The sequence below is a fragment of the Acipenser ruthenus genome, chromosome 9 (genome assembly GCF_902713425.1).
Source record: "Acipenser ruthenus chromosome 9, fAciRut3.2 maternal haplotype, whole genome shotgun sequence".
Classification (NCBI taxonomy): domain Eukaryota; kingdom Metazoa; phylum Chordata; class Actinopteri; order Acipenseriformes; family Acipenseridae; genus Acipenser; species Acipenser ruthenus.
In genome coordinates, this window is record NC_081197.1 from 1,748,866 (window position 1) to 1,776,483 (window position 27,618).

Here is a 27,618-nt window from a genome sequence, read left to right on the forward strand (position 1 = left end):
GTTTGGGTTAAGCCAAGGACCGAGAAGGACGATATTGTGAAGTGCTGTATTACTCTGTAAAGAGTTGAGTGTGTGTGTGTTTTTGTTTGTTTATTGCTGTACAATAACTGTCTGTGTTTTGAAACCACCAGACAGCTAAAGCACATCCGGAGCTGTCGCCGTGGGCCAGCACAAACCGGATCACCACCTCACAACTGTCACCGAATAAAAAGTGTATTCATTCACCACCAGCACGACTGCACGCACCCGGGACGGGTGAACGTGTTTTTGTTTACTTTGTTCAGGACTGTAAACCTGTGTTTTTCATCCCCGCGCTCTACACATCGTTGTGTATTGCCGGGGCTTATTATTTACGGTCGCTAGACCAGGATTTAAAATAAATAAAAACATTTGTCACTGGATTACCGTTGTCTGCCTGTCACTCCTGCACCGCATCACCGCTACACCTGTTCTCCTTACTAACCACTTTGCCACAATGGCAGTATGATAACATGGTCGTGTGCACTGCAATACACGTTTCATATAACAGCCCAACACACAGCACCACTTTTCAGAAAAGACTAACTACACAGCAATGTTACATCAAAAACATCACATTCCTATTCATTTCAAGCACTTTAATTCGCTCATGACAGTACTAAATATAAAGTCAGGGATGGAAATAAGACTCCTATTGCATGGCAGGTTCACCCATTGCATATTTTATTATGTGCTTGATTAGCCGCAGTGTAGAGGTACCAAGATCGGGTGTGTCTTATTAAACTCACAGTAAAACCAGGAATGGATCAAAGAGCTATGCAACGGGAGTCTTATTTCCAGCCCTGAAACTGTGGTGCCTAGCTGAGAGTCAGAAAGTTGAATACAGAGCTCAGTTTGTGGAGTTTCCAAACAGACAGCCTCAAACATCTCATGATAACTCAGTGCTGCTTTTTCTTTAGCTCATCTCAGTAACCATCCTGTTGTTAGGCTCATCTCTGTTTCTGATGGATTAAAAACCAATCAAGCACACCAATGACACTGTAATTGACATCGATTCCATCTTGACCAGCAGTGAATGAGAAAGAACAAAACAGGACAGTATGCTATGTTATTTAGAATTAATGACCGCTATGGTTACAATTCTCGCTATGGTTACAGGTGTGGAAAGGACATACCTGAGCACTGCCTGCCTCCTCCGTACGCGAGGGTGACCAGTTTGAGGTACTGAAGTGTTTCTCTGTGCTGGTATCAGTGAACACCTCTTAGGGAGAACTTTACCCTCCTTTCCTTTCCAGCTTTCCATAGACACAGTGTTTAATTTGGCAGGGAGCAGAGAGCAGCTTTGCAGACAAGCTGTTAATTTATAACTAAACAGGGGTGTACAAAAAACAGGCTTAACAAGGGAAGTTGAATCATGATACATTTAGATAGAGATTTTAGTTTCTGTGCGTGTGTGTGTGCGCCCACACGCATGTGTGTATATTGTCTCTATAGAGTTAAAAAGTTTTTAAAACTGCAATGCATTTTAGCAGACAAGTTACATTATTAAAAACATACAGAATATAATGCACAGCATGTTGTTCTGTTTACTGTATGTATGATATTTATAATATCCTTAAAACCGAATCTACCTAACTGGAGAGTTAATAATGAGAAAGGGGCTTTGACAAGAAAACACCACTGTCAGCAGCCTATCTGGCTTAATTATTACTGTATTTCCAAATTTACCTTGCAATACAAGACCATTGCCACCTAGTGGCAATTTTCAGAATTACAGCTCCACCCCAAACTGCACAGATACTCATACATAAGCAAGCCCCTTGCACCCTAACCAGAAACCTTATCCCTTCATCCAGACAGCATGTCTGAAAACCCTACGGCACAAGTTAATAAATCACTAATATGAAAGGCAAGACTGTATTCTGATCAAAAATGGGCTGTTCATAAACTAAAAATACAACTAAAATACAGCAGTATGCAGTACATATTTGAGCTTATTTACATAATAAAGCCATGCTATCATAGCTCAATAAAAAAAAAAAGACTCCCAAACTGCACTGCTGCTGTAATTACAGAACTAAACCCTATGAATATGAGACTTCCTGTGGTTACTCAGTTATTTGAAGTGTGAAATAGCATTGTTACTCAGTTATTTGAAGGTATATTTGAAGTGGACGACTTGTCTTTTTGATGTCTGTCTCTTGACCAGTTATTTGAGACCTTCTTTAACCTCCAACCTAGACCTGGCTCAGTCTATATATAGAGCAGTATGCTGCACTCACTATAATCTTAATGGCAATCTTAATTTGACCAAGACCACAAATTGAAGGGCGCCGCTCAGTGGAACAGAGTTAGTGAGCCTTCCTTGAAGATGCGAGAAAAAGAAGAAAGGAATATAAGAGCCACAAACATGGCCAGCAACTCCTGTTATATCAGGAATAAAGCAGCAGACAACTGCTCTAATTATACACCGGCCGCCAAGAGCTGTTCCTTTACTGACCACAGAACCATTGCACCCTGACTCAGGGAAGAGCGGCAATATCTATCTATCCCTTATTTCTTTCCTGAATTATTTTGCTACTTTGTAAATGTAGAGCCAATAACATTGCTTCATCTCCTGACATATGTGGGAATCTATTTTATCAATGATCTGTATAGTGCCACAAATGATCCTTCTAGGTCACTAGCTATGTGCATCGGGTGCACAGAACCATGTTTCCTGCTGCCGTAATGCTTGTGAGTAGTATTCTCTAAGCGGAGACTGACAGACCCTGAATCACTGCATCCTATACTGCAGTAAGACGATAGCAATACCATTCTCTAGTCACAGGCCAGTCCTGTGTGTATTAATGAAGAAACCGTCTCTGTTATTAATTAACTGGCAGTGTTAAATAGTACACTGTGTTCCTGTGCCATCTCCCACACGCTCCCTTCATGCAAACCTGTTGATTTATTTAGTATTACACACCCGCTTCAGCACACCCATGGTCTCAGCTTTTCAATGTGAAGAGATCCTTTCACCATGCATAGGAGGCTGCAGTGGGCTTCATTTTCTTCCTATTGTGCTTTTGTTTGAATGCATCAGCACTTGATAATTTCATTAAGAGTCAGATAATTGGTGTTACATCAGAAGGCAGACGGGTCTACTCTATATCCCCTTCGGTCACGGCTTTAAATGGAATTTATAGACATTTTAAAACAGATTGTGTGAACTCTATGGAGTTTGAGACATTGCCCTGCCAAAACTTTGAAAAAAATATGATGCATTGCAAAATAGATACATAGATAGGAAACAACATGGTCAAATTATACACAGATAAGAAACAACATGATAAAATTATACACAGATAAGAAACAACATGGTGAAATTATACACAGATAAGAAACAACATAATAAAATGATACACAGTGCCTGCAAGAGATCTAGATATATGAAGGAATCTCGGTTGTGATGCAATCATGCTGCAGCAATCATGTGCAACAGTCAGGTCTTTGTTAAAAGCTGACCCGCAGGTGAAATGAAGAGAAACAGACTGTATTCCATCAACAGACTGGACGTTTTTAAGTGGTTTTATTATTTTTTTCATGGCTTATGTGATTAGTGACCTTCGTCAGTATTTGCTTCATGTTTAAAAGCTGTCTTGTACTCTATTTACAAAAGGGTGAGATCTCCCAAGTGGAGCGCTGTTTACAGTACTGATCAAACAAATGACTTCATGCAATACCTCACTAAAAAAACTGGTTTCAGCACGAACAGCACCACTGATAATGGAAGGGGGTTTCATTTATGGGTATGCAGTTTGCATAGCTTTGCAGTTTCACTAGGAGTTTAATAAGACACACCTGAGCTTGTTACCTGTACACTGGGGCTAATGAAGCTCCTAGTAAAACCTGCAATGGGTGAAACTCCAATGCAATGTACCGGTTCTGTATTAAAAAGAATACTGGACGCTTGGTATCTTTACGCAGTGCATTGAAGATGTGATTTGGCCGCTTATCTTTTCACATTGTACCTGTTGCTGTGTGTGCAGCTGGTCAGATGCGTCCTCCTGTTAGGTAGTTACCGGGACTGCGGCTTGAGTGTGTTAATTAACCATTGCTGTCCACCGAACCGGAAGAGCGGGTTTCCGGTTTCAAAGGTTAACACAGTCCGGAGGAGGACTCCTCGGTCGGGTGTTTGTAGAAACAGGCGTGATTTGGCGGACAGGATGTGGAAGTGCTGCTTGTGAACCTGGAAGCTCGGGGCTAGTGTCTGTAATGGAACAGGCTTGGAACGGAATCTCTAATCATGAGAACGCGAGGTGGATTATTACAATAGAACAAATAACAAGCCAAAAACAAACAAAAAAGAACCACGAAAAATAACAAAAACTAAATTTAAAAAATACTGGATATGTAATATAATGTGTTACCCGTCCCTGAAAAAAAGTATACCTATTTACAGTTGTACGTGATTTACAATGGCAAAATAACTACCACTGAATTTGCTTCAACAATTTTGTCTTTTAGCTGAAATATTTTTATTTAGATAGCAGATCTTTTAAATACAGCTGAGCAAGCGGTCCTCGCAGCCTGCGTATTAATAGGATCAGGGCGACAGGTGGCAGGTGATGGGCGCTTCAACCCGTTCGACAAGCAGACAAAGGTGTTAACTGCGAGTCCTCTGTCAGGTAGAGCAGACCCGACACCGGTTTGACAGCTGGTGCCGTGCAATGTTACCGCGCATCGCAGTCTTCAAAAATTAACCCGATTCTCACGATTATTAGGCATATACCTTACACACAATTGAAACCTCTCAGAAAAAAAAATCAAGCCGCTGCAGGTACTGTTCCGTTGTCTTGGAGCATTTTAATCTTATCGCCACATAATGTACCACTATATTAACTATCTATTAAGCACTGCAATTTAAAATATAAAGCGAGAATACATGCAGAGATTGTGTTAAAACCAGTCCACAAAATGCATCACCACGTCGTCCCTTCGAGTGTTATCAATCTGCTGCAATTAAACACAAGTACCATGATTTAATCAATACATAAATAAATAAACAAACATTACGTTAAAGATGACCTCTGTATAGCCTTGTTCAAGGTAAGCACTCCCAATCCAGGTGCTTGTTCCAATGACGTCTTTAATTATTAAACTGATCAAATTAAATACCTCATTAGACCCTCCAGCGCTTAATCAATTCATCACCCCTGCAATGGAGTCTTCTCTAACAGCTTTGAAACACCTTAACAGACAAGCATCAAATAAATCAACCAGTGCGTATTCAAAATAACCACCCATTGAGAAAAGGTGAATCTAAGGTAACTTATTCAGGTGTGTGCTTTTAACTGAAGCCGGTGCACCCCGGGGTTTGCAGCCGTGCGACTTGTTTCTGAATGTTTAACAGAAAATACAAACGCAAGCAGTACTTTACTTACTTTGAAGGGGTCTCTCCAGTTAATAACGCGTGCAGTATCCAGCGAGTGGATCACTTCAATAGTTGCAAACAACAACGCTTTCTTCTTGGCAACACAAGGCGCCACCTATTTTCACTGGGAAACTAAAAAGCGAGCGAGTACATACGGTCCCTCTCCGCCTCCTCCTCTCACCAATGGTGGGAGGTGCTCCGGGAGACCGGCGTGTGCCGCTTGCTGGAAATATCCAAACAAATACAACGTGTTTCATTCTTTCCTTTTAGCGGATTCCGTTCTCCCACTGATTCGTAAGCCATTTACTGGTACCATAACAACCACGCATAACCCAGCTTCAGAAGGCATGCCTGCCCCAGACTAGCGTGTTATATTAGTCATGATTCATATATACAGTATAGTCTATTGCCTTTGGTCATACTGTCAAAAACATGCATTCCACAAACACGAAGTTTCATCAAGCTTTTTATTTGTGACGTGTGTGTGTATGTAATTGACTTTATTTTAAAACTTGTTTCTGCCTTACAGAATTCAAAATATTAATATACTAAACAACTTTTCTGACCTTCTGTTATAAACAAACCCAGTTTGGTATGTAGCACCCACGGTTGTGTTTTAGGGCTGAAATGATGAAATAACTACTTTCACAGGGTATTGAGAAGGAGTCAACTGAAATAGCAGCACTCCACTGTCTGTGACGGACGCTTCTTGCTGTGTAAATAAAAGCTGCTGCTGCTTCTCTTATAATGGCGCTCGTTGTCAGGTGAAAAGGCAGCCTCATGTCTTATCAGTCTTCCCTGATGAGGTGTTGCCTGGCTGCTGCTGAATCCTTGGTGTTTATCTTTGCAGACGCACAGAGCCAGATCTAGGGACAAGGCTTCGGTCACGGGAGCTGACTGATACGCTCGTGTGATACTGTGCATGGCCAGTTATCTTGCAGTGTCCTGGGACTGAGGGGTGAAAGGTGAGGGCAGTTGAGCATCACATTCAAGGGCAAGCAAGCTGGCTAACAAGCTTGAGCTGAATAAAAAAAAAAAAAAACATGTTGAAAGCAACCAACAGTTTGTATGGCTTTATAGATCAAATGGCATGTTTGCAAGCATTATAATTAAGAAAGAGTACTTCTCCAAACCGCCTTGGAAACGCTCATGCTTTGCTGGATTGCATTGTGCTGGGTTTCTAGTTGCTCTGTTTGTGTTTGCCAGGGTACCTCTGCACAAGCCCCTGCACGCTCTGTGTAACACCACACTGCCCTCCTAAACCTTACCTGCTGTCCAAGCATACTTCATAGAAACTAATACTCCAAACATCACCTTTCATTTGGAAGCCAGGATTCTGTCATCTCTGACAGTTAAACAAGTACAGCACCACCATCTGGTCCAGTGCCAGACGGACTGTGTTCTGCTCAGGCTGGGAGTGCACAGTGTACTGGGCAGTGTTGCCTGTGTTCTGCGTGGTGCAGTGTTGCCTGTGTTCTGTTTAGGCTGGGAGTGCACAGTGTGCTGGACAGGGTTGTCTGTGTTCTGCTTGGTGCAGTGTTGCCTGTGTTCTGCTTAGGCTGGGAGTGCACAGTGTACTGGACAGGGTTGTCTGTGTTCTGCGCGGTGCAGTGTTGCCTGTGTTCTGCTCAGGCTGGGAGTGCACAGTGTGCTGGACAGTGTTGCCTGTGTTCTGCGCGGTGCAGTGTTGCCTGTGTTCTGCTCAGGCTGGGAGTGCACAATGTACTGGGCAGTGTTGCCTGTGTTCTGCGTGGTGCAGTGTTGCCTGTGTTCTGCTCAGGCTGGGAGTGCACAGTGTGCTGGACAGTGTTGCCTGTGTTCTGCGCGGTGCAGTGTTGCCTGTGTTCTGCTCAGGCTGGGAGTGCACAGTGTACTGGGCAGTGTTGCCTGTGTTCTGCGTGGTGCAGTGTTGCCTGTGTTCTGCTCAGGCTGGGAGTGCACAGTGTGCTGGACAGGGTTGTCTGTGTTCTGCGCGGTGCAGTGTTGCCTGTGTTCTGCTCAGGCTGGGAGTGCACAGTGTGCTGGACAGTGTTGCCTGTGTTCTGCTTGGTGCAGTGTTGCCTGTGTTCTGCTCAGGCTGGGCCTGCACAGTGTGCTGGAGGAGTTCTCTCTGTGGAGTGCTGGCTGCCAGGCCCTCTCACTTGGCCCACAGCCCCTGAGAATGTGAAAGATTACAGCGGAGGAGGAAGAGGCTCTGGTTTACTCTGGCTCTCACACTTGGAAGCCACAGCCGCACAGCTCCCGCTCTGGAATGTGACAGAATTGGAGCACAAAAGTCCTCTTTATTACCTCATACTTGCTCTTTGTGAAGTGAGAAGGCACTGCGGGGGCCCACCAGTATAACACTCTCCACACAGTCTGTGGCTCTAAGACAGATACTGTATTCCAGTGTGCCCCTCAAGTCCTGAAGATACACTACCATGCCATACCATTACATACAGCAGCATTCTTCATGAACAAGCATCCCAGGGCGCTTTACAAAAAATAGAACACACTAAAAACAGCTCTAAATTGATTGCTATTAGAAGCAAAGTAAAATATATATATATATGGAAAATGAGTTGAAGTCATTTCCCCTTGACAATTGAATTAGGTGGAGCTGATTGAACACCTCCCAGAATCTCTTTTTATCCAGGACATGTACACTATGTACTACAGGAAGAGGGAGGAACACAGCAAACACTAACATGAATACAGCAAATCCGTTATTGTTCCAGTCCTAGATACTCCTCTCTGTGCTGGAAGGCAGGAGTGGCTCTAGATGCAAGGGTTATCTCAGTACAGGTACCGTAGCACTTGACAGATACTGCAGTTTTATCTTTGAAGTTCTTAATGCTGTTTCTAGGGAGGAGCAAACATCCATCCACTGTTTTTATTACCTAACTGAGCAGTGCTGCACTGTATGCTGTACTAATCTAAGATGACAGCCATGACAACTGTCTAAACAAACACCTTTTAATCTCTTCCTTATTGGGATCCTATATCAACATGCAAACTAAAACATTGCTCATTTGATCACTTACTTTGTAAGCACAACCTGATTTACCACAGACAACATTGCATTACCAGCTAACCTGTCTGAATAAAAAAAACTGAAATTATTATTATTACTATTATTATTATTATTACTACTACTACTACTACTACTACTACGAATAATAATAATAATAATAATAAATAATAATAATAATAATATTCAGACACCTGTACTTATACATAAAGTGGAGATTATGAGACAGAGGGTGGTGAGGGGAAAGAATGGGCTGCCTAGTCATGTTGCTGAAGGAGACACTTCTTCACACAGAGAGTGGTGAGGGGATGGAATGGGTTACCTAGTCATGTTGCTGAAGGAGACTCTTCTTCACATAGAAAGTGGTGAGGGGATGGAATGGGTTACCTAGTCATGTTGCTGAAGGAGACTCTTCTTCACATAGAAAGTGGTGAAGGGATGGAATGGGTTACCTAGTCATGTTGTTGAAGGAGACTCTTCTTCACACAGAGAGTGGTGAGGGGATGGAATTGGTTACCTAGTCATGTTGTTGAAGGAGACACTTCTTCACACAGAGTGTGGTGAGGGGATGGAGTGGGTTACATAGTCATGTTGTTGAAGGAGACACTTCTTCACACAGAGAGTGGTGAGGGGATGGAATGGGTTACCTAGTCATGTTGCTGAAGCAGACACTTCTTCACACAGAGAGTGGTGAGGGGATGGAATGGGTTACCTAGTCATGTTGTTGAAGGAGACACTTCTTCACAGTGGTGAGGGGATGGAATGGGTTACATAGTGTACCCATGTTGTTGATGCTGAATCATTGGACTCCTAATGGACACCGTTTTGAAATCAATCAGCTGCTAGGAACCGGACCAGCATTAACGGGCCAAATGGAGGCCTCTCGTTTGTAAACTTTCTTCTTGTTACCGTATGTTCTTCATTTATTCAAGGAACAACATAAGAAACTAGGTCAAACAGACCAACAGCTACAGCAGTGCACACTGATACTGCTACTAGCCAAAACCTTTGCATTTTGAAGTTCTGGATTCATTTATTCAAATCAATTAAGGCTTTAACTCTATTACTGGAACACCCATAACGTTACTCTCTGAGTTATAGGGCATTGAGATGGCTACGGAGACACCTAATCCCCTTTTAAAAGTGGCACAATGTACTCAATTCAACTGACATATGAGCCAAACCTGTAAAAAGAACAGCTGTAGACGTATTGCTACGACAGGCAATCTGAATGATTAGCTCTGAGTATGAAAATAAAGTGCTTTCAGCCCTGCGTCTCAGTTTACCTGCCTGCGCAAGTGAAATTACTAAATCACTTTATCTTAGTGCAGGGGCAGAAGAATTAAGGCTCTTTCTAATTAAACCACATTCATCCCTTTAACATGACCAGAAAGCGTTTTCTCCATTCTTTAATTAAAATAATCCCGTTAAGGTTACAAAATGAAAAACAAAACACTTAGAGTAGAGTACAGAAGAGAACTTGAAATATGTAACTGCGTTCTTTTGTTCTAGTTTTGTAAAATGAACAGCTGTTTTACCTCTTTAAAAAAAAAAACAGGAGTTCATTCAAGACTGAAGGAAACGCTTTGAAAATACTGTGTTTCTAACACTCCCTGATCTGCCATCCACTTCCGAAGGCTTTAGCAATGAGCAGCGGAGAAAACAGCAGACACAGAGAAGTATCAGTTTAGTTCCCATGTCCAGCACTTCAAAAGAGCTGCTCCCTTTGCATGAGAGAAGCTGAATCCAGAGCCCTTTCTGACCCCTCTGTACAAAGAAACCTGTCCGCACTTTCATGTCTGAAAAAATACAAACAGAACAAATGGCGTCCTTTTGTTTGTACTGGAAGACAATGCTCTGTACTGTACTGTGCAACCCCCCAGCTGCACAGCGGAGAAGTGCAGGATAAACAGCTGCTTGATTTAGCATTGCACAAAGTGCACTGGGGCTCTGTTAACCCTCATTGGACAACGGGAATTCGGTTTGAGATTCGTTTCAGTGTCAGACCCTGGTTTTACGCTGGCTCTGGCACAATTTAAAAGATCACTAACAAACAGGAAGAGACACTGCTTCACACAATGAACACGCTACACAATGTGTAGGGAATTATATACAGTATAGCCTATAGTAGCAATCTGTAATCAAGCACCTGTGTTCTGTGTTCATGTAAATGCACAGAAAAGCAAATTAATATGCTTGTATTCACAATGACCGACAGCCATTCACCCAGAAACAACTAAAGGCACCCCTACTAAATCACATAGTGTGTATTGTGGTACAGTACCGTGACTTCTAGAAAAAAAACTGTGCAGAGGGTCCTTATAATTCAGAACTGGAAAGGTTACAAATATAAAATCAAGAGTTTATCGGATTACGGCCAAATGCAATCCGAAATGTCTACAGGAGGCTGGGAGTAGACACTGTAAGGTTTGTTAAAGACTGGTGCAAAATGAAGGCAGTTGACTGTGTTCACCGTGTAGTGAGTGACAGACAGACGGATGGAACACGATCAGACCCTAATTACAGAAATGGGTAAGGGGATAGGTACAGACCCATACGTGTGTGTCAATATAATTCAAGTCATTATAATCAGCATTCGGCATAAAAGCATTCTCCTGCAAAAAATAAAAGAGTACTTTAAAGATGTTTAACATAAACCCCAGCTAAAACACCTTGAAACATCATGAATAAAACAGTACTTTAAGATGTACAAGTTTAAAAAGAGGTCTGTGTGCGTCCTGTAGGGTTTAAAAGGTCACCCCCAGCCTCAGCAAATAGCTGTTTTGCCTCTCAGTGGCAGAAACTAACCCAAACATTGGCTTTGCTGTAGCTGGTGCTTTCAGACACAGCTCCCCACACTTGCGGGCTTGCAATCGTTTCTCACGTTGTGAGATCGTGCTGCATCCTAACACCACCCCCACAGCCCTGCACTTCTCACCCCAGGCAGAGGCACAGGGTGCAGGCTGTCAAGGAGAGCCGCTGTGCCTCATGGGAACACACTGCTGCCTCACTCAGCAAACAAGAGGACACAGCGCTGCAGCTCCCAGGGGATCTCATTACAGCAGGTACATGTTTACAAACAGGACAGTGACAAGCAGGCTCTTTCTGAACCGCACTCAAAGGTGTCCAGTCCATGTACAGAGTGTTACCTGCAGCAAGCACATGGGAATGAGGCTTGTATTTACACGCTTTCATCTTGAACGAGTCTAGGAAGGGTTAAACGACTGTCTTTTAACTTGTACATGGTGTGATGTTCTGAATTACTGTCAGCGGCGGAATCGTGTTTTCTTTTCCAGTTATTGGGGGGTTTACTTTGAATTTGGTTTTTTTATGTGTTTTTTTTTTATTATTATTTTTTAATTACACATCTGATAATTCCTGACCTTTTGGTGAAAAAAAAACAAAAACAAAAATCCCTGGTATATTAGATAAAAATGAACAGTCATCAATAAGAATGAGCTTAATATTATACATTGAGAAGCCTTGGTATGTATTTCCCTCTGTGCCATTGGTCTCCACTATAATGTTTGAATCACAGAAGTATGGAATGGTTATTCTATTATCCGAGTAAGCTCTCCACAGGTGAGGGTCATTGCTAATTTACCACTCCAAGTTTAACAAGTGAAGAGACAGCTGCTTGGGTTTGTGACGATCGCTGTTCTCCACAGTCTTAGAAAAGCAGCAATCCTCACAAACCCAAGCAGCTGTTTCTTCAATTATTTCACTTGGAGTGGTAAATTAGCTCAATCAACAGCAATGCCCCTCACCTGTGGAGAGCTTATCCAAATAATAGAATAATCATTCAGTGCAGTTCTAATAACTGAGGGGAAAGGATTGTATATACTAGTCCATGTTATACTCTGAATTACTCTAGGAGGCATAGTCAAGTGAATAAAAGACCCATTAGCCTCACTAAACAAGCTTTCATCAGCAGGTAAACAGAGTGGCAGTGACTGCCAACACTCCCCATGAACAGTTCTCATGCTAGATGGATTCTGACGACACATCAAACATGTTAAATACTTTGAAGTGGCAGGTGGCCTCCAAAATCAAATACATACAAGTGCTTTGGTAAAAATGACACTGTTATTTCCACTACGTATTTCTCTTCTTAGTCTTTGTAAAGGATGCTTGCTGTAGAGCTGATTTTATTTGGCAGTGTTGCTTCCCCAATTATTTATTGGCTGGATGTCATTTAACCCTTTAAGAAAAATGTAACTTAACATAATTGTTGCTTGCTACAAGTGTTCACCAAGCCCTTAGATCCCTTTTTTAACTCTTGTTTGAGAATATTGATGATAAAACTAAATAGATGATAAAACTGGTCTAGTAAATGGACAGTAAACCTGCTCTTTTGCGTGGGAACGACCACACAAAACTGGAACGTCAGGAACAAGAAACATGAACACAATACAGTATTGTGATTACACATATGTGAAACACAATGGTGTATTGGTGCAGTGCAATAGTAAAACTACATAACTAAATAACCTTGTAATCCATTATAACAGCAATAATACCCTTACTATAACAGCAATAATACCCTTACTATAACAGCAGTGATAACCTTGGTATAACAGCAACAATGCCCTTGTTATAACAGCAAAAATGCCTTTGCTATAACAGCAACAATGCCCTTGCTATAAGCAACAATGCCCTTGCTATAACAGCAATAATACCCTTGTTATAACAGCAATAATACCCTTGCTATAACAGCAATAATACCCTTACTATAACAGTAATAATACCCTTACTATAACAGCAATAATGCCCTTGCTATATAAGCAATGATAACCTTGGTGGCAGCCAATGCTACATAATTGTTAACAGCCTTTCCCTTGGCCTCAGGGATGCTTAACTGCCCAAGCAGCTAACTTGTTGTAACACCCACTGTCTGTCAGTACTGCCTGAATATCAACCTGTTTCTGTGTGAGAAATAGTTTCTGTTAACAGCCATGTAACACAAAAGATGCATCCAAAAAAGCAGTGTCTGTGGTCTGCTTTCTGGAGCAGTTGAGGACGGACTTGATTTTGCTGTACAGTCTGAGCAAGGTTCAGAAAGAGCAGCCCTTGTGACCTTGTGGATCAGCAGCTTCCTTTGATGTGCCTGCACTGCTCCAGCAGGAGGGATCGCTACATGCAAAACTTTTAATCCCTTTTGATTAATGCTACAAAATGAGTTGCTTTGTGTTTTCTTTACCCCTGCCTCTGTAAGGCTGCCCAAGGAAGGGCTGCTGATTACAAGGTTTTGATCCCTAAATCGGAGGGGGGTGCAGAATATCACAAAGGGTTCTCCTGCACCTCAGCCCGATTTCTCTGCTGAGCCTGTAAGCTGTTTTTATTTCTTTAATGAACTCCTCACTCGGGCCGCTCAGCGGCTGCCTTGTGCTCAGCAATGGTGGGGCTCCACTTGGAACCTCAGCCCAGGTTCTTCACCTCACGCCCCTCATACCGGCTCCTCTGGGCAAACACCACGTCAGGATGAATGGGTCACAGTCTTCACACAATGATGCCATTCAGGACAAGCTCCTGTACCCATGGGCTGAATTTACACAACCCGCTGGCAGCTTCTTCACTTGCGGGAGCAAGAGCAACTGAATCCTACTATTTCTGGTGCACTTTCTTGGCCAAAATGTAAATCTACACCTACAGTAGATTTTTTTTTCCATTACTGAATGGCTTGGGGCAGTAGTGCAACCGTACAAAAGGAAACCACTCAATTAAATAAAGAACTTTACATTTTTCACAAAAACATTCAGCTGTAGAATGGGGGCGGGTGCTGTCCATCACAAACTGCCTGCATTACATACGGTATTAATGGAATAGAAATGCTCTCCTGGAGAAACGCCAGGAATCCCCATCTGATCTGAGTCTAATGGACACTGTCTAATGAACCTTATCTATCAAGCCAACGCATTCCGTGTTTCATACACAGTTATTATTGCTCGTCTCAGGCTAAGAGACCAAATGATCTGTTCTACTGCAGAAAACACTTGCTTGTAGAATCAGTCTGGATTAGCTGGCTGTACAAACTTAAAGCCTTCTGCACACATATTCCTAAAATGCAGTGGTACCGATTTTAACAAGTAGCGATCCACCTCTGCATGCACAGTAAATATTGTTACTGTGTAAAGGTTGTCAGTAGCTCAGAGTAGGGCAGCTTCACAATTCTTCTTATACTGTAATAAGGCAGGGATGTAAATAAGACTCCCATTGCATAGCAGTTTGATCCATTTCTGGTTTTACTATGAGTCTAATAAGACACACCAGAGCTTGTTAAATATATACGGTGGCTAATCCCTGTAAGGACACGCTGTCCAATCAGCTCCCTCAACTCTGCATACTGTGCAGCTTCATTACTGTAGCAGGAAGCATAAAGAGCATTGCTGGTATACAGTGTAAATCAATCGTCAAGATTTTTAAAATGTCATTTCACAAGCACTCGCCAAACAACAATCACTAAGGTTAAGATCTGAAGTGTATTTTTTTTAAAGGGAGCTTCAAGCTAATTACAATTCATACAATTATTCCAATTCGTGGGAAAACCAGTACTCTAAATCTTAAAGGTTTATCTGCTAATCCCACTAAGGATTAGTCATTTCATTAAGACTTTTTTTTTTAATTCAGCACAAACACCAGCGTGAATTCCTATTCTTATTTATCCCACAATCCCACACATTCTTAATAACTTCTGCTGCGGAAATGCAGGCAGCGTTTAACTTGCAAACAAAAACACCAACCCGAGTAAGGAATTCACAGTGTCAGCCCGTCCTGTCCCTTATTACAGCAGGGCGCATTGCCAGCATCCTCTTGAAAACATCACATACATTTTAAATAACACCAAAAAAACATCTCTCAGCTGTCCCCAACAGTAGTAAGGGCCTTATAAAAGTTGACCACAGTATTTTTGCATGGTATTTTTTGTTGTGTTTTACCTGCTTTTCCCATGGTTTGCAATGTTTATTAATATACCATACCTCACTATTCTTTTTTTACAGTGCTTGCCTATGCTTTACCATGCTTTCCCTGTGCTTTATTACACTTTGCTGTGCTTTTGCTGTGGAAAGACTTTATAAGGAGGTACAGTATTCCTAGACCCATGTTGCTGCCAACATGGTACAGTACCACATCCCACAAGGTCTGCGTTTCTCTAAAACCACACACAGCTGCAGTTTTGCAAGCAATTAAAGCAGTCATAAATCAAGCAGAAAGATAAATAAGGAAATGGGAATGGTTTGACCCTTGTGAACCTTGACCTATATCACACAGATCTAGTGCCCCGCAGCACTCATTGGTTATCAGACCCTGCCGTTTGAGGTCAGTGTCCCTGACTGGCTTCCTGGGAAGAGAAGCACAAGACAGACCCATTCCAGTTCCCGGCTCATTTGTTCAAGTGCATTTTCATAAAATTCAGAGGTTGTTGTTTTTTTGGTTTTGTTTTGTTTTGTTTTTTTCTAATAGCGCTGGGGAGAAAATTGGGTTTTCATGTTTGAATATTCTTATCCTATTTATGTTAACACATGCCGTTGGAAATCACGCAGGAACCTCACAGGACTCCTCGGTCGCAGTCTGATGTAGTGTAGAAATCACACTGGAACCTCACAGGACTCCTCGGCCCCAGTCTGAGGTCGTGTAGAAATCACGCTGGAACCTCACAGGACTCCTCGGTCCCAGTCTGATGTAGTGTAGGAATCACGCTGGAACCTCACGGGACTCCTCGGTCCCAGTCTGATGTAGTGTAGAAATCACGCTGTAACCTCACGGGACTCCTAGGTCCCAGTCTGAGGTTGTGTAAATCACGCTGGAACCTCACAGAACTCCTCAGTCCCAGTCTGATGTAGTGTAGAAATCATGCTGGAACCTCGCAGGACTCCTAGGTCCCAGTCTGAGGTCGTGTAGAAATCACGCTGGAACCTCACGGGACTCCTCGGTCCCAGTCTGATGTAGTGTAGAAATCATGCTGGAACCTCACAGGACTCCTCGGTCCCAGTCTGAGGTCGTGTAGAAATCACGCTGGAACCTCACAGGACTCCTCGGTCCCAGTCTGATGTAGTGTAGGAATCACACTGGAACCTCACAGGACTCCTCGGTCCCAGTCTGAGGTCGTGTAGAAATATAGGTTTTAAAAAAACAATGATTTGTCCTGTTCTCATGTATACTCAATAAAGAAATAAAGAGTTCATTCTTCAGCTCGATACAAAATAATTCAGGACTGAAAGGGTTAAATGGATACTGGAATATTTGATTTTGAATTAGAATCTGGAAAATAAAAAGTATAACTAAAGTATAACAATATTAATATGACCTTATTCACACCCATTAATATAATGCAACATGTCGCACACAGCTGTTTGCAGAGGTGGATATGCAATCAAATCCAACAGGGTTCATTGTATTGTGAATGTGAAATCCAGCTGAGAGGGTACAGTATAGTGCTAATATAAGGGAGCCCAGGGTCTCGTTATTATTCAGTAGCTGACAGTACCTTCAGCAGCTATCACCCGAGACCTTTCCCCTACATGCGTAAGTCAGGCTTGGGTGAGTTATACCATCTGCTAATGGGGGCTGCCATTTAATTATAGCAGTGTGAAGCACCTCCCTCCTCCTCTCCCTACCTTGATAAGCCAGCTGGGACTGAGAGATGAAAAAACGAAAACTGGAAAAACGCAAAATAATGACCTGGACTGGAGCGCCATCACGAGAATCACTTGATAGATAGCTCTTTCTAACAAGTATACAACCTACTGGAACAGTACTGTATAAGTCATTTAGAACTGCCTTCTCTTCACACGTATTCATAATAAACCCCCACATTTTCTTTATTACAAACGGAGAGTTATTTTAAGGTACTGTATAACTTGCCTTAAGTTATAAAACATTATACAGTTAAAAATAACATAACGGAAAAGGCAGGAATGAATCAGCGTTATTTATTAAAAACCTGTGCGTGCCACAAGCTTCCGACTAGCTTCGAAGAGAACCTCTTCTGCATAAAAACCCCCTTGTTTCTCCATGAATGTCTTACTCACTTCTGAATCGTTGAGTACTGCAGGGAGCAATTTAAAATGATTGCTGACAACTTGGGCAATACATTAAATACTTAAGGGACTCTAATTCTGTACAAATGCAGTTGCTTGTTCGTTGTGTTTTTTGCGCGTCGTTTTTCACAAAGCACACCAATGAAGATTTGAATATCCGTCCACAGGGACAGAAACACGCAGCTGCTTCTTATGCAATCACAAATAAAAGAATGAACTCTTGTCATCTTTATGGGCAGTCAGTGATGCGCCCCTCCCTCCTACCCCCACTCACCTTCCAGTCTTTGATTCTAATCGATCAAAGAGCTGCCAGTTCAGTTTACATCTGGCAGATTAGGAAGCAACTTGCTCGGGCGACTATCAGATTGCAATGCAAACCGATGTGAAGAATGTGTCTATATTAAAAGCATATCTTCACCAGTATTGCAGGTACTGCATGCTGGTTTAATCCAGGTCCACTGTCCTGTAGATTAGAACCAGTCATCTTCAAGACAGTAACAGGATCTTCTTATACACTGTATAGCAGCTTTTCTCTGTACAAAAACACTTGGGCAAAGGAAGTATTTAAAGAGGCTATCAGAACCTGATGCTCCTTTAGCCCAGAGGAAGCTGTTTCAAGTCCCGTCTCTTACAAGGATGCTATTTGCTTGAGCTGCTCCTGGTTCCTCCTCGACGGATCATTATTACTGGGAGCTGGGAGTGATTTCTGTTTCATGCTGCCAGCTCTCCACTTCACCTTGAAGCACCTATAGCGAGGGCTCCCCATTGTAATCCCTGCAACACAGCAATGTGCTCCAAGGCTGAGCAGTGATAGCGAGGGTTCAGCATTGTAATCCCTGCAACAGAGCAATGTGCTCCAAGGCTGAGCAGTGATAGCGAGGGCTCAGCATTGTAATCCCTGCAACACAGCAATGTGCTCCAAGGCTGAGCAGTGATAGCAAGGGCTCAGCATTGTAATCCCTGACACTGAGACTCAGTGGGTACACTACGCCCTGCAATGCACGCTGGCCCAATACTTGTTTAAAACACAGTATAGTTTGTTCTTGATTTGTAGTCGTGTTTGTTTCCCCTGCTGTACAAGTCAATTCAATTATTTTAAACAGAGGCATATCAAAATCCAGCAATGTGTTTCGTAAGTGGTGATGACATGATTTATAGCATGGCTACAGCGTTATTAGATCAGTTAAACAACATCCAAGCACAACCAGCTAGGCTGCACAGCTCATCGCAGCTCATCCCTCCCCAGAGCAGGAGAAAAGAGGGGAGGACTTGAACTTCCTATAGCAGCACAGCAAAGAAAAAGAGCATTATGATATGAACATTCACTGAGACCTTTTCAAATCACTGGCACGTTCTCTTTGCTAAAAGAACAAAGGGCATTTGCAGCACATTATCCAGACATGAAACAGCTTTTGATCTCATAAGAGCAACACTGTCCTTCTAGCATTTAATAATAGCCCCATTAATGCTCATGGTAAACAGTGCATGAGAAATGTAATAATAACAGCAATGGCAATCCGAGCTGCGATGTGCCGGGATCATGGTCATGATTATTCCGATAGGAGGAGGAAGCAGAGGATTGTGTTTCTGCTCCTGCACAACAATAGACGACTATCTCACTTTGCAAGCAAGCAGCCACTCCACCTTCCCAGTGCTTCCAAAGATACTGTTTAAGACAAGAACGTGATTCTTTTTGTTTTTGGTCAGATTTCTGTCAAGGGTTTCCCTGTTTAGCCTCAAAGCTTTTTGAATGGCTCCTGATGTCACGAGGTTAGAAGAGTAACGAGTTTCCTGTCTCCTTTCAGCTCTACAAAGCAGCCCACACAAGCGTTTGGTGACGTTTCATTGCTGGGTTATGTGCCAATACGATACCTTACAACCTTGTACTCAGGGAGTACTCAGAAATCCCAGGCGCTAGTGGCTCATTAGCTAGAGTCATGTGAGGGGGCGCTTTGTTATCGCTTGTGCTGCTGAAGAGTATATTCGATTGCCTGTACGGGCAGAGGCTCCTGAATGGAATGCAGAGTCTAGGTTCGGGCTCTGACAGTAGAATATTCAATGGTTGTATGCAAGTGTGCTACTGTCTTGAGTGCACAGGAAAACAATGCAGATTTGAAAGAAACATTCAGTTCCTGGTCGAACAAAATCCTGAACAGTTAGGCGCAGTTGTCAACTAGGGGAGAGTACCACACCGGTGTGGGCTGTAACTAGGTCAACAGGCTAAATACAGTGACCATTAGTCAAGCCGGCCAGCCCTAATTGCTTTTAGCTGATGGACAGTAAATCCAGCAGCCTGCAGAGCAATCCGATGCACTAAGCCCTTTGTGCTTGCCAGTTAAATAAAGTAAAATAACGCTATTTTTGTAGTATGCCCCCTTTCACACATTTTAAAAGAACGATACGATAATCACCCATCGTGCTTGTGATCTGCATCCATTCTTCAAGGAAGGGAGTTTGTACTCTCAATATACAGAACACAAAATAATAGCGAGCGTCGAACAGGATCAGTCCGTACCCCTCATGTTGGGACGTCACTCACAAAGGATCTTTCTCGGAAAATGTTTGTGGTACGTGACTCTAATTCTAAATTGAAACATGAATTATAAAAATAACATACCAAGCAAACACAATCACTACACATTCATGGGGGATAGATTTAAATTAATAAAGAACAAAACACTTTTTTAAGCCTCTGCATTTGCTCGCTACTGTAGATCTAGCATCTGAGAGCTGTGTCCTGCTTCAGAGTGTACTGTGGATTACAGTCCCTCTGCTGAGCAGCCAGTAAGAGACGTCACTCTCAATTACTGTCTCCACAGGGCTCCTGCTCAAACCTTCTGCTTTCCATCCTCCAGCCTTCTGTTCTGCACCCTTACTACCGCAGAGAAGTTACACAGAAAAAAAGGGATTTGCAAAGGAGCCTGTGCCATAAATAAACTGCAGAGCAAACCCAAACCAAATACCAGCTTGCAGTGCGTTCTGCTCATGCTCCAGCTTAAATCCCGACAGGTATTACTGCAACCAAAAATAACATTAACACGCCTGCAGATAGAGTTAAAGAATTAGGTTTTGCAAAGCAAGGGAGTTTCATTTCAGTCCCCATGGGAGCTAATGTATTGTGACAAACTGAGGTCCACAATTCGGTTCTTAATCAAGAAGAGCTGAGCAGGGCTTGAGACTTCCAACCTGCACAAACCGGGATCAAAACTACTAACTATCAATGCAACCTCACTGCCTCGGCTACTGCACGTTACTTCAGTCAGCCACACTCCAGCACTTTCAATTTAACAACAGCATTGACATGTCTGTGAAAGCATGCGGCTGAACAGTAGAGTTACTCACCGTCCACGTGACTGTGGGGCATGTCGCCAGGGTGAAGGTAAGTTTCTCCGTCAGTACGTTGAATGTTACTTGCAGCATGGCTTCGGGTTTGGGGCACCTAGCAGCCCTCCACATCAAAGCAGGTTGAAGGGCTGGTCTACAGACACTGACACATAGCGAGCACTGTCCCCATCCGTCCCTTCCCCTTGAGACAGGACGCTCTGATTCTGCACATGCTGGCTAAGCACACCTGCGACTGAACGGGAAAGCAGGACGGAGCACGAGACCCAGCAGCACCACATCTCTCCCGGTCCTCCCATCACAGCGAGCTGCTCTGCTGACAGGACTAATCAGATTAGCAGGTTTGACCAGTCTGTGGTGGGACTCACATTCTAAAGAGGCTGTCTGTCACAGGCTCAGGGAATCTGCTGCACTCTGAACACAGTTTAGAAGTTTGCTTTTTTTGTTTAGTTTTTTTGTTTAGATGATAAAGCAGCGGGGGGCAGGGAATTCTTGTATTCAGTCTTTAACACAATGCATGTTTTAGTCCCGCCCTAACCTCTCTGTCTTGTGAAATTGGGTAGAAACAGGGGTAGAAACAGGGGCTGTTATACTGCAAACAGGATCAGAGGGCAATTCTACTCTGGTTTGCTATACCCTGAGTTGTGATGCCATTTTGCTATTCTATAAAGCATGTCAGTAACTGAAGCAAACACTTTCAATTCTCACTGCAGTCGCTGTGGGAGGAAGTCTGTATGCAGTAATATACCTGTGTTTGAAATTCCTGTATCTTAAACCACGTTTGAAAATCGTGAAATACTGGACGTATAACAAGAGTGAAACTGTCATTATTATTATTATTATTATTATTATTATTATTATTATTATTATTATTATTATTATTATTTATTTCTTAGCAGACACCCTTATCCAGGGCGACTTACAATTGTTACAAGATATCACATTATTTTTACATACAATTACCCATTTATACAGTTGTGTTTTTACTGGAGCAATCTAGGTAAAGTACCTTGCTCAAGGGTACAGCAGCAGTATCCTCCACCTGGGATTGAACCCACGACCCTCCGGTCAAGAGTCCAAAGCCCTAACCACTACTCCACACTTCTGCCCTGTCATACATTAGGAAACCTGCACTAAACAAATACTAAAACAGCCAGCTCAGCAGACAACTGATATATTATTCAAGAAAAGGTTCAAAGCATTTCAGAATAGTTTCTTGGGGTTGCTCATGTTTTCACAGGTGTCTAGCTAATGCTGCACCAGAGCCAGTGCTTAAACCTGTTGAAAAGCAACAGCTTCTCCAGTACTGGCAGCCCATGCAAGCTGCTCCCTCTAGTGGTTGACTGTGTGCAGTGTCATGTCAGAATGAAACCAATGGGTTACGGTACATGCTGTACTTGCATGTAACCAAGAATAAGCCTCATTTCCATACAGCTGCACACAAACGCTACTGTGCATCACTGAGCGGGCTAGAACATGACAAATACTGCATCGGGTATCCATTCAGGTGAGTTCAAGCGTATATCTAGCAGCCTAGTGTTAAAGAAATCACATTGAAAAGGCACCTACTGTACCATTCCCCTCGAGGTCTGATATAAGTTCTGCTGTCAGCGTCGGAAACTATGAGAAAACTCATTTTAACCAGCGCCGAGGCACAAAAAATAGATCAATTCTGGCACAATTTGATGTTCAATGCTTAAAAAATGTATACCAGGATATGAAAAAACATATCTAGGATAGTAGGGTACTTTTTTTTTATGGGGGTACATGGGTTTTAGTGAACTCTCCCACTTTCGTACTGCAGTATTGTTTAGTGCTCAGTGTGCATGGCTGGCCTACACACACACACACACACATACACACACAGGCCCCTTGCTGTGGTTCATTGGGCCTGTCCTTGTTCATCTCCACTTCTTGTGATGTCCTGAGGTAAAAACCGCATTACCCCTGAATAGCTAACCCATCAGCTGTGAAGCTGGCTGTTAACAGCTGCTTATGAAAAGTAGGCCGGCCCTGAGCTTTGTTCCTATGGCGACAACAGCAATCAACTCTCCAGGTAATGCAGGAGCAACGCTTCCTGTACAGACACAAGCAGGAATGGATCCTGTATATTTATCACATGATATAGGGAGCACTGCTTCCTGTACGGACACAAGCAGGAATGGATCCTGTATATTTATCACATGATATAGGGAGCACTGCTTCCTGTACGGACACAAGCAGGAATGGATCCTGTATATTTATCACATGATATAGGGAGCACTGCTTCCTGTACAGACACAAGCAGGAATGGATCCTGTATATTTATCACATGATATAGGGAGCACTGCTTCCTGTACGGACACAAGCAGGAATGGATCCTGTATATTTATCACATGATATAGGGAGCACTGCTTCCTGTACAGACACAAGCAGGAATGGATCCTATATATTTATCACATGATATAGGGAGCACTGCTTCCTGTACGGACACAAGCAGGAATGGATCCTGTATATTTATCACATGATATAGGGAGCACTGCTTCCTGTACAGACACAAGCAGGAATGGATCCTGTATATTTATCACATGATATAGGGAGCACTGCTTCCTGTACGGACACAAGCAGGAATGGATCCTGTATATTTATCACATGATATAGGGAGCACTGCTTCCTGTACGGACACAAGCAGGAATGGATCCTGTATATTTATCACATGATATAGGGAGCACTGCTTCCTGTACAGACACAAGCAGGAATGGATCCTGTATATTTATCACATGATATAGGGAGCACTGCTTCCTGTACAGACACAAGCAGGAATGGATCCTGTATATTTATCACATGATATAGGGAGCACTGCTTCCTATACGGACACAAGCAGGAATGGATCCTGTATATTTATCACATGATATAGGGAGCACTGCTTCCTGTACGGACACAAGCAGGAATGGATCCTGTATATTTATCACATGATATAGGGGGCACCGCTTCCTGTACAGACACAAGCAGGAATGGATCCTGTATATTTATCACATGATATAGGGAGCACTGCTTCCTGTACAGACACAAGCAGGAATGGATCCTGTATATTTATCACATGATATAGGGAGCACTGCTTCCTATACGGACACAAGCAGGAATGGATCCTGTATATTTATCACATGATATAGGGAGCACTGCTTCCTGTACAGACACAAGCAGGAATGGATCCTGTATATTTATCACATGATATAGGGAGCACTGCTTCCTGTACAGACACAAGCAGGAATGGATCCTGTATATTTATCACATGATATAGGGAGCACTGCTTCCTGTACAAACACAAGCAGGAATGGATCCTGTATATTTATCACATGATATAGGGAGCACTGCTTCCTGTACAGACACAAGCAGGAATGGATCCTGTATATTTATCACATGATATAGGGAGCACTGCTTCCTGTACAGACACAAGCAGGAATGGATCCTGTATATTTATCACATGATATAGGGAGCACTGCTTCCTGTACAGACACAAGCAGGAATGGATCCTGTATATTTATCACATGATATAGGGAGCACTGCTTCCTGTACGGACACAAGCAGGAATGGATCCTGTATATTTATCACATGATATAGGGAGCACTGCTTCCTGTACAGACACAAGCAGGAATGGATCCTGTATATTTATCACATGATATAGGGAGCACTGCTTCCTGTACAGACACAAGCAGGAATGGATCCTGTATATTTATCACATGATATAGGGAGCACTGTTTTTGTCACATAATGCAGTAAGAGGTGCACACGGCAACCATGAAAACAGCCAAACAAGCTCCTCGTGTACAACACTGCAACAAATTATGGCAACAACGAATTGTTTGCAGCAAGACTAGGGCTGGGGACTGTAGTGCACATGTCTCCTCACTCAGAGCCCTTACTTGCTCAATATCTTGGTGTTCTTGAGAAAATGAGAAAGTAGTCTGAGTGAAATGATCTGGCAACAAACTCCTCATCCCAGTGGCGCTGCTTTCCTAGACATTTCGGGGGACCATTCTCCTCGTGAGAGGTCTTGCTCATTCAAATATTCAACATATTTTGAAATGAGACGATTATCTTTTCAGGGTAACCAAGATATTTAGCAAGTAAGGGCTCTGAGTGAGGAAACATCAGCAATACAATCCCCAGTCCTTGCTATAAATCATTTGGTGTTTGTGCCGGTACTGTGTAATTATTTTAAATATCTGGATTGTCATTCTCCGATTCCAAACGGCAGATAAAGGAATTCCTACCACTTACCACTGAACTTTCTTCGGTGGTCTGATCCTGATGGTATTGTTAATCTCACATACGTAATGCGTTCTCATAATAAAACAAGTCTATCAGAGTAGCACTAGAAAGACCAGACTCCTTATCAAAGAGTCAAAGACTCTGTGACTGCTTCTCTCTGCAATGCTTCATCACAGTGCCCTTTCTTTTAGACACACTGGCCTGTAACAAGCCAGCAGACACTGGGAGACTCTGTATAATAGGTTCTTGGCAGGGCTTGCTGTTACTTCAGGGTCATCGGGCCCCAGCAGGCCACTGGTCCCCCAGATTCTGTGGAGGACAATCCCCTTTCTGTGAGAGACTGACTTTTCAAAAGCTGCCCCGTCTATACACACGGGTTCAAATTTGCAAAAGTTTACCACAGTATTTCTGCATGCGTTTCCCTTGGATATACACTGCATTTCCCATAGTTTACTCTGGTTCGCCATGTTTTTTAATATGCTTTACCATGCCTCTCTGGTCTTTACCATTCTTACCTATGCTTTAGCATGCTTTCATTGTGCTTCATTACACTTTGCTCAGGGAAACTTTTATAAGGGTGCACAGGGCCAGCGACATGAAGCGCAGCCAGGACACCTCTGTAATCACATAGTGTACATACATGCAGACATAGTGCTTGGGAGACGAGTCTGTTAAAATGTTACGAGAAGCATGGTCCATGTACTGCAGTGAAGCTGAGTTACCTCACAACAGATAGCACTGCATATTATGACAGGTATTTACACAATAGAAGGCAAGGTGCCAGCTACAGTAAAGGCTTACAAGCACACAAACCCAAGTGGGGTGCTAATCACAGGCCATGGTGTCAAAGTCCAAGGTTTAGCAGCTTCATATGCATGTATTTTATTCACCTTGCCTGTTCATGACGTTACCAATCCTTCTGAGTTCTGAGGCGTCCTCGTAATACCGTATTATTAGGACTATAAGCTCATGCGCCAATGTCAGAGGGTGAGCTCATGTGCAAGAGTGAGAGTTGAAGCAGATCACAAAACCAACACTCAGGTATGAGCATAGCAACATGCAAAACCATGCGCTGACTAATGCAAGTGCAACTGCACATTTGTGAACAAAAAAAAACTGTTCTAATTGGGAAAAATGTACATGCTTATATCAGATAATACGGTATCGCTATTAGACCAGACGGTCATCCCATCATGTGATTTCGGGAAGTACTCAAAAGGAGTTGGCAGCTAGTTCTACAGTCACAGATAATGCCAGATGGATTCTGATAACAGAGAAAAATGATTCAAACTCAGCAACAGAACTCAAGATATTGCATGCAAAAAACATGTATTAAAGGGATGTATTAAAGGGATTTTTTTTTTTTTTTTTTAAATAATTGAATTTCACAGACTGTGACTTACCAAGTTCGGAGCACTGGCGGACCGCATGGAAAACCTCTGTAAAATAATAGATAAATTTATTAGAACACAGAACAGCAAACATTTATAAAGAAAGCCTGTGAAACTGCATTGCAGATAATCCAAGTTAAGAATGCTTTTCAAGCATGGCTTTCCTTGTGGAAACATTCTGCAATTACAGTACCCTTTTGACTAGGCACCCCACAGCATTATGCAGTTAACGCCACAGAGGGGCTCAATGTGGTTTGGCAAGAGGGTGAAGTATTTTCTTTTTTATAGGTGACCAATTTGATTCAATTTTAACAACGTTAGTCACATACCCTATCTGTGAGTTCATTAAGTGGGGCTGACAGAGATGCAGTTAAATTTGGTTTGCTATTTTTCCACTACTCTAATAGGCAGTGTCCTCAAGCATGGAGGACATGTCTGTTTTAGGCCGAAGGGTTTAGATGGCTTCCTGTTTATTTGATTACTTGCCTTGTGCATTTTTCTTTAATGGTGCACGTGTAACTGGCAGTGTTGTGTGGTGCAGTGCCGTTACAGATTCTGTCTCCTGTCGGTGAGATGAGATGAGGTTAAAAGCTCTAACACCACGAATGCAGACGAGACGAGCCCGGCTCTTTTGCATTGCGGTTAAGACACTCGCTTGCAGAGTGCAAGGTCGTCAGTTTGTGCCTCCACCCTGTCACACTTGTAAAGTTAAGAGTTCATAGCAGGTGAGAGACAATGGCACCAGTGGCCACAATGACACCAGTTAGTCATACAAGGTGTTGACAGGGCTTATCCTCATACAATAGCTCTGCAAGAGAGCACACCTCAATCCTGACCTGAAAACCCCCTGCCAAACAGACCTGGAATCTCTCTTGAGCACAACTTTGTGACGAAACTAGGCTGACTTGCAATGGTCCTTTTCACAACGTGCATTAAACAAACCATCATGCATACACTTTGATTCATTTTAATTCACCTGCTGATACTCTTGAGCCGATTAAAAGCTTTCATTCCTTTAGTAAGAGCAGCGCTGAGTGTAAAGCTATTACACACTAATAACAACACAACAAGCCCTGGGCATGACTCCCTCTACACCCGACTGGTCTAAAGCCTTGCAAATTCTTACACGCTAATAACAACACAACAAGCCCTGGGCATGACTCCCTCTACACCCGACTGGTCTAAAGCCTT

General features: G+C 42.8%; 1 protein-coding gene across 6 annotated transcripts in view; it reads right to left on the minus strand.

Moving 5' to 3' along the window:
* The window catches only part of LOC117405950 (spermatogenesis-associated protein 13-like), a 75,023-nt gene that overhangs the window by 36,201 nt on the left and 11,204 nt on the right, over positions 1–27,618 (minus strand). The window contains exon 2 of one of the 6 annotated variants that reach the window (XM_059030665.1): positions 26,440–26,475. In XM_059030665.1, the coding sequence (XP_058886648.1) occupies positions 26,440–26,475 (36 nt within the window). Of the gene's footprint in view, positions 1–3,992; positions 4,099–5,405; positions 5,637–20,785; positions 21,358–26,439; positions 26,476–27,618 lie in introns of those variants that run through there. The other 5 variants (XM_059030664.1, XM_059030663.1, XM_059030669.1 and 2 more) reach the window with 5 other exon arrangements.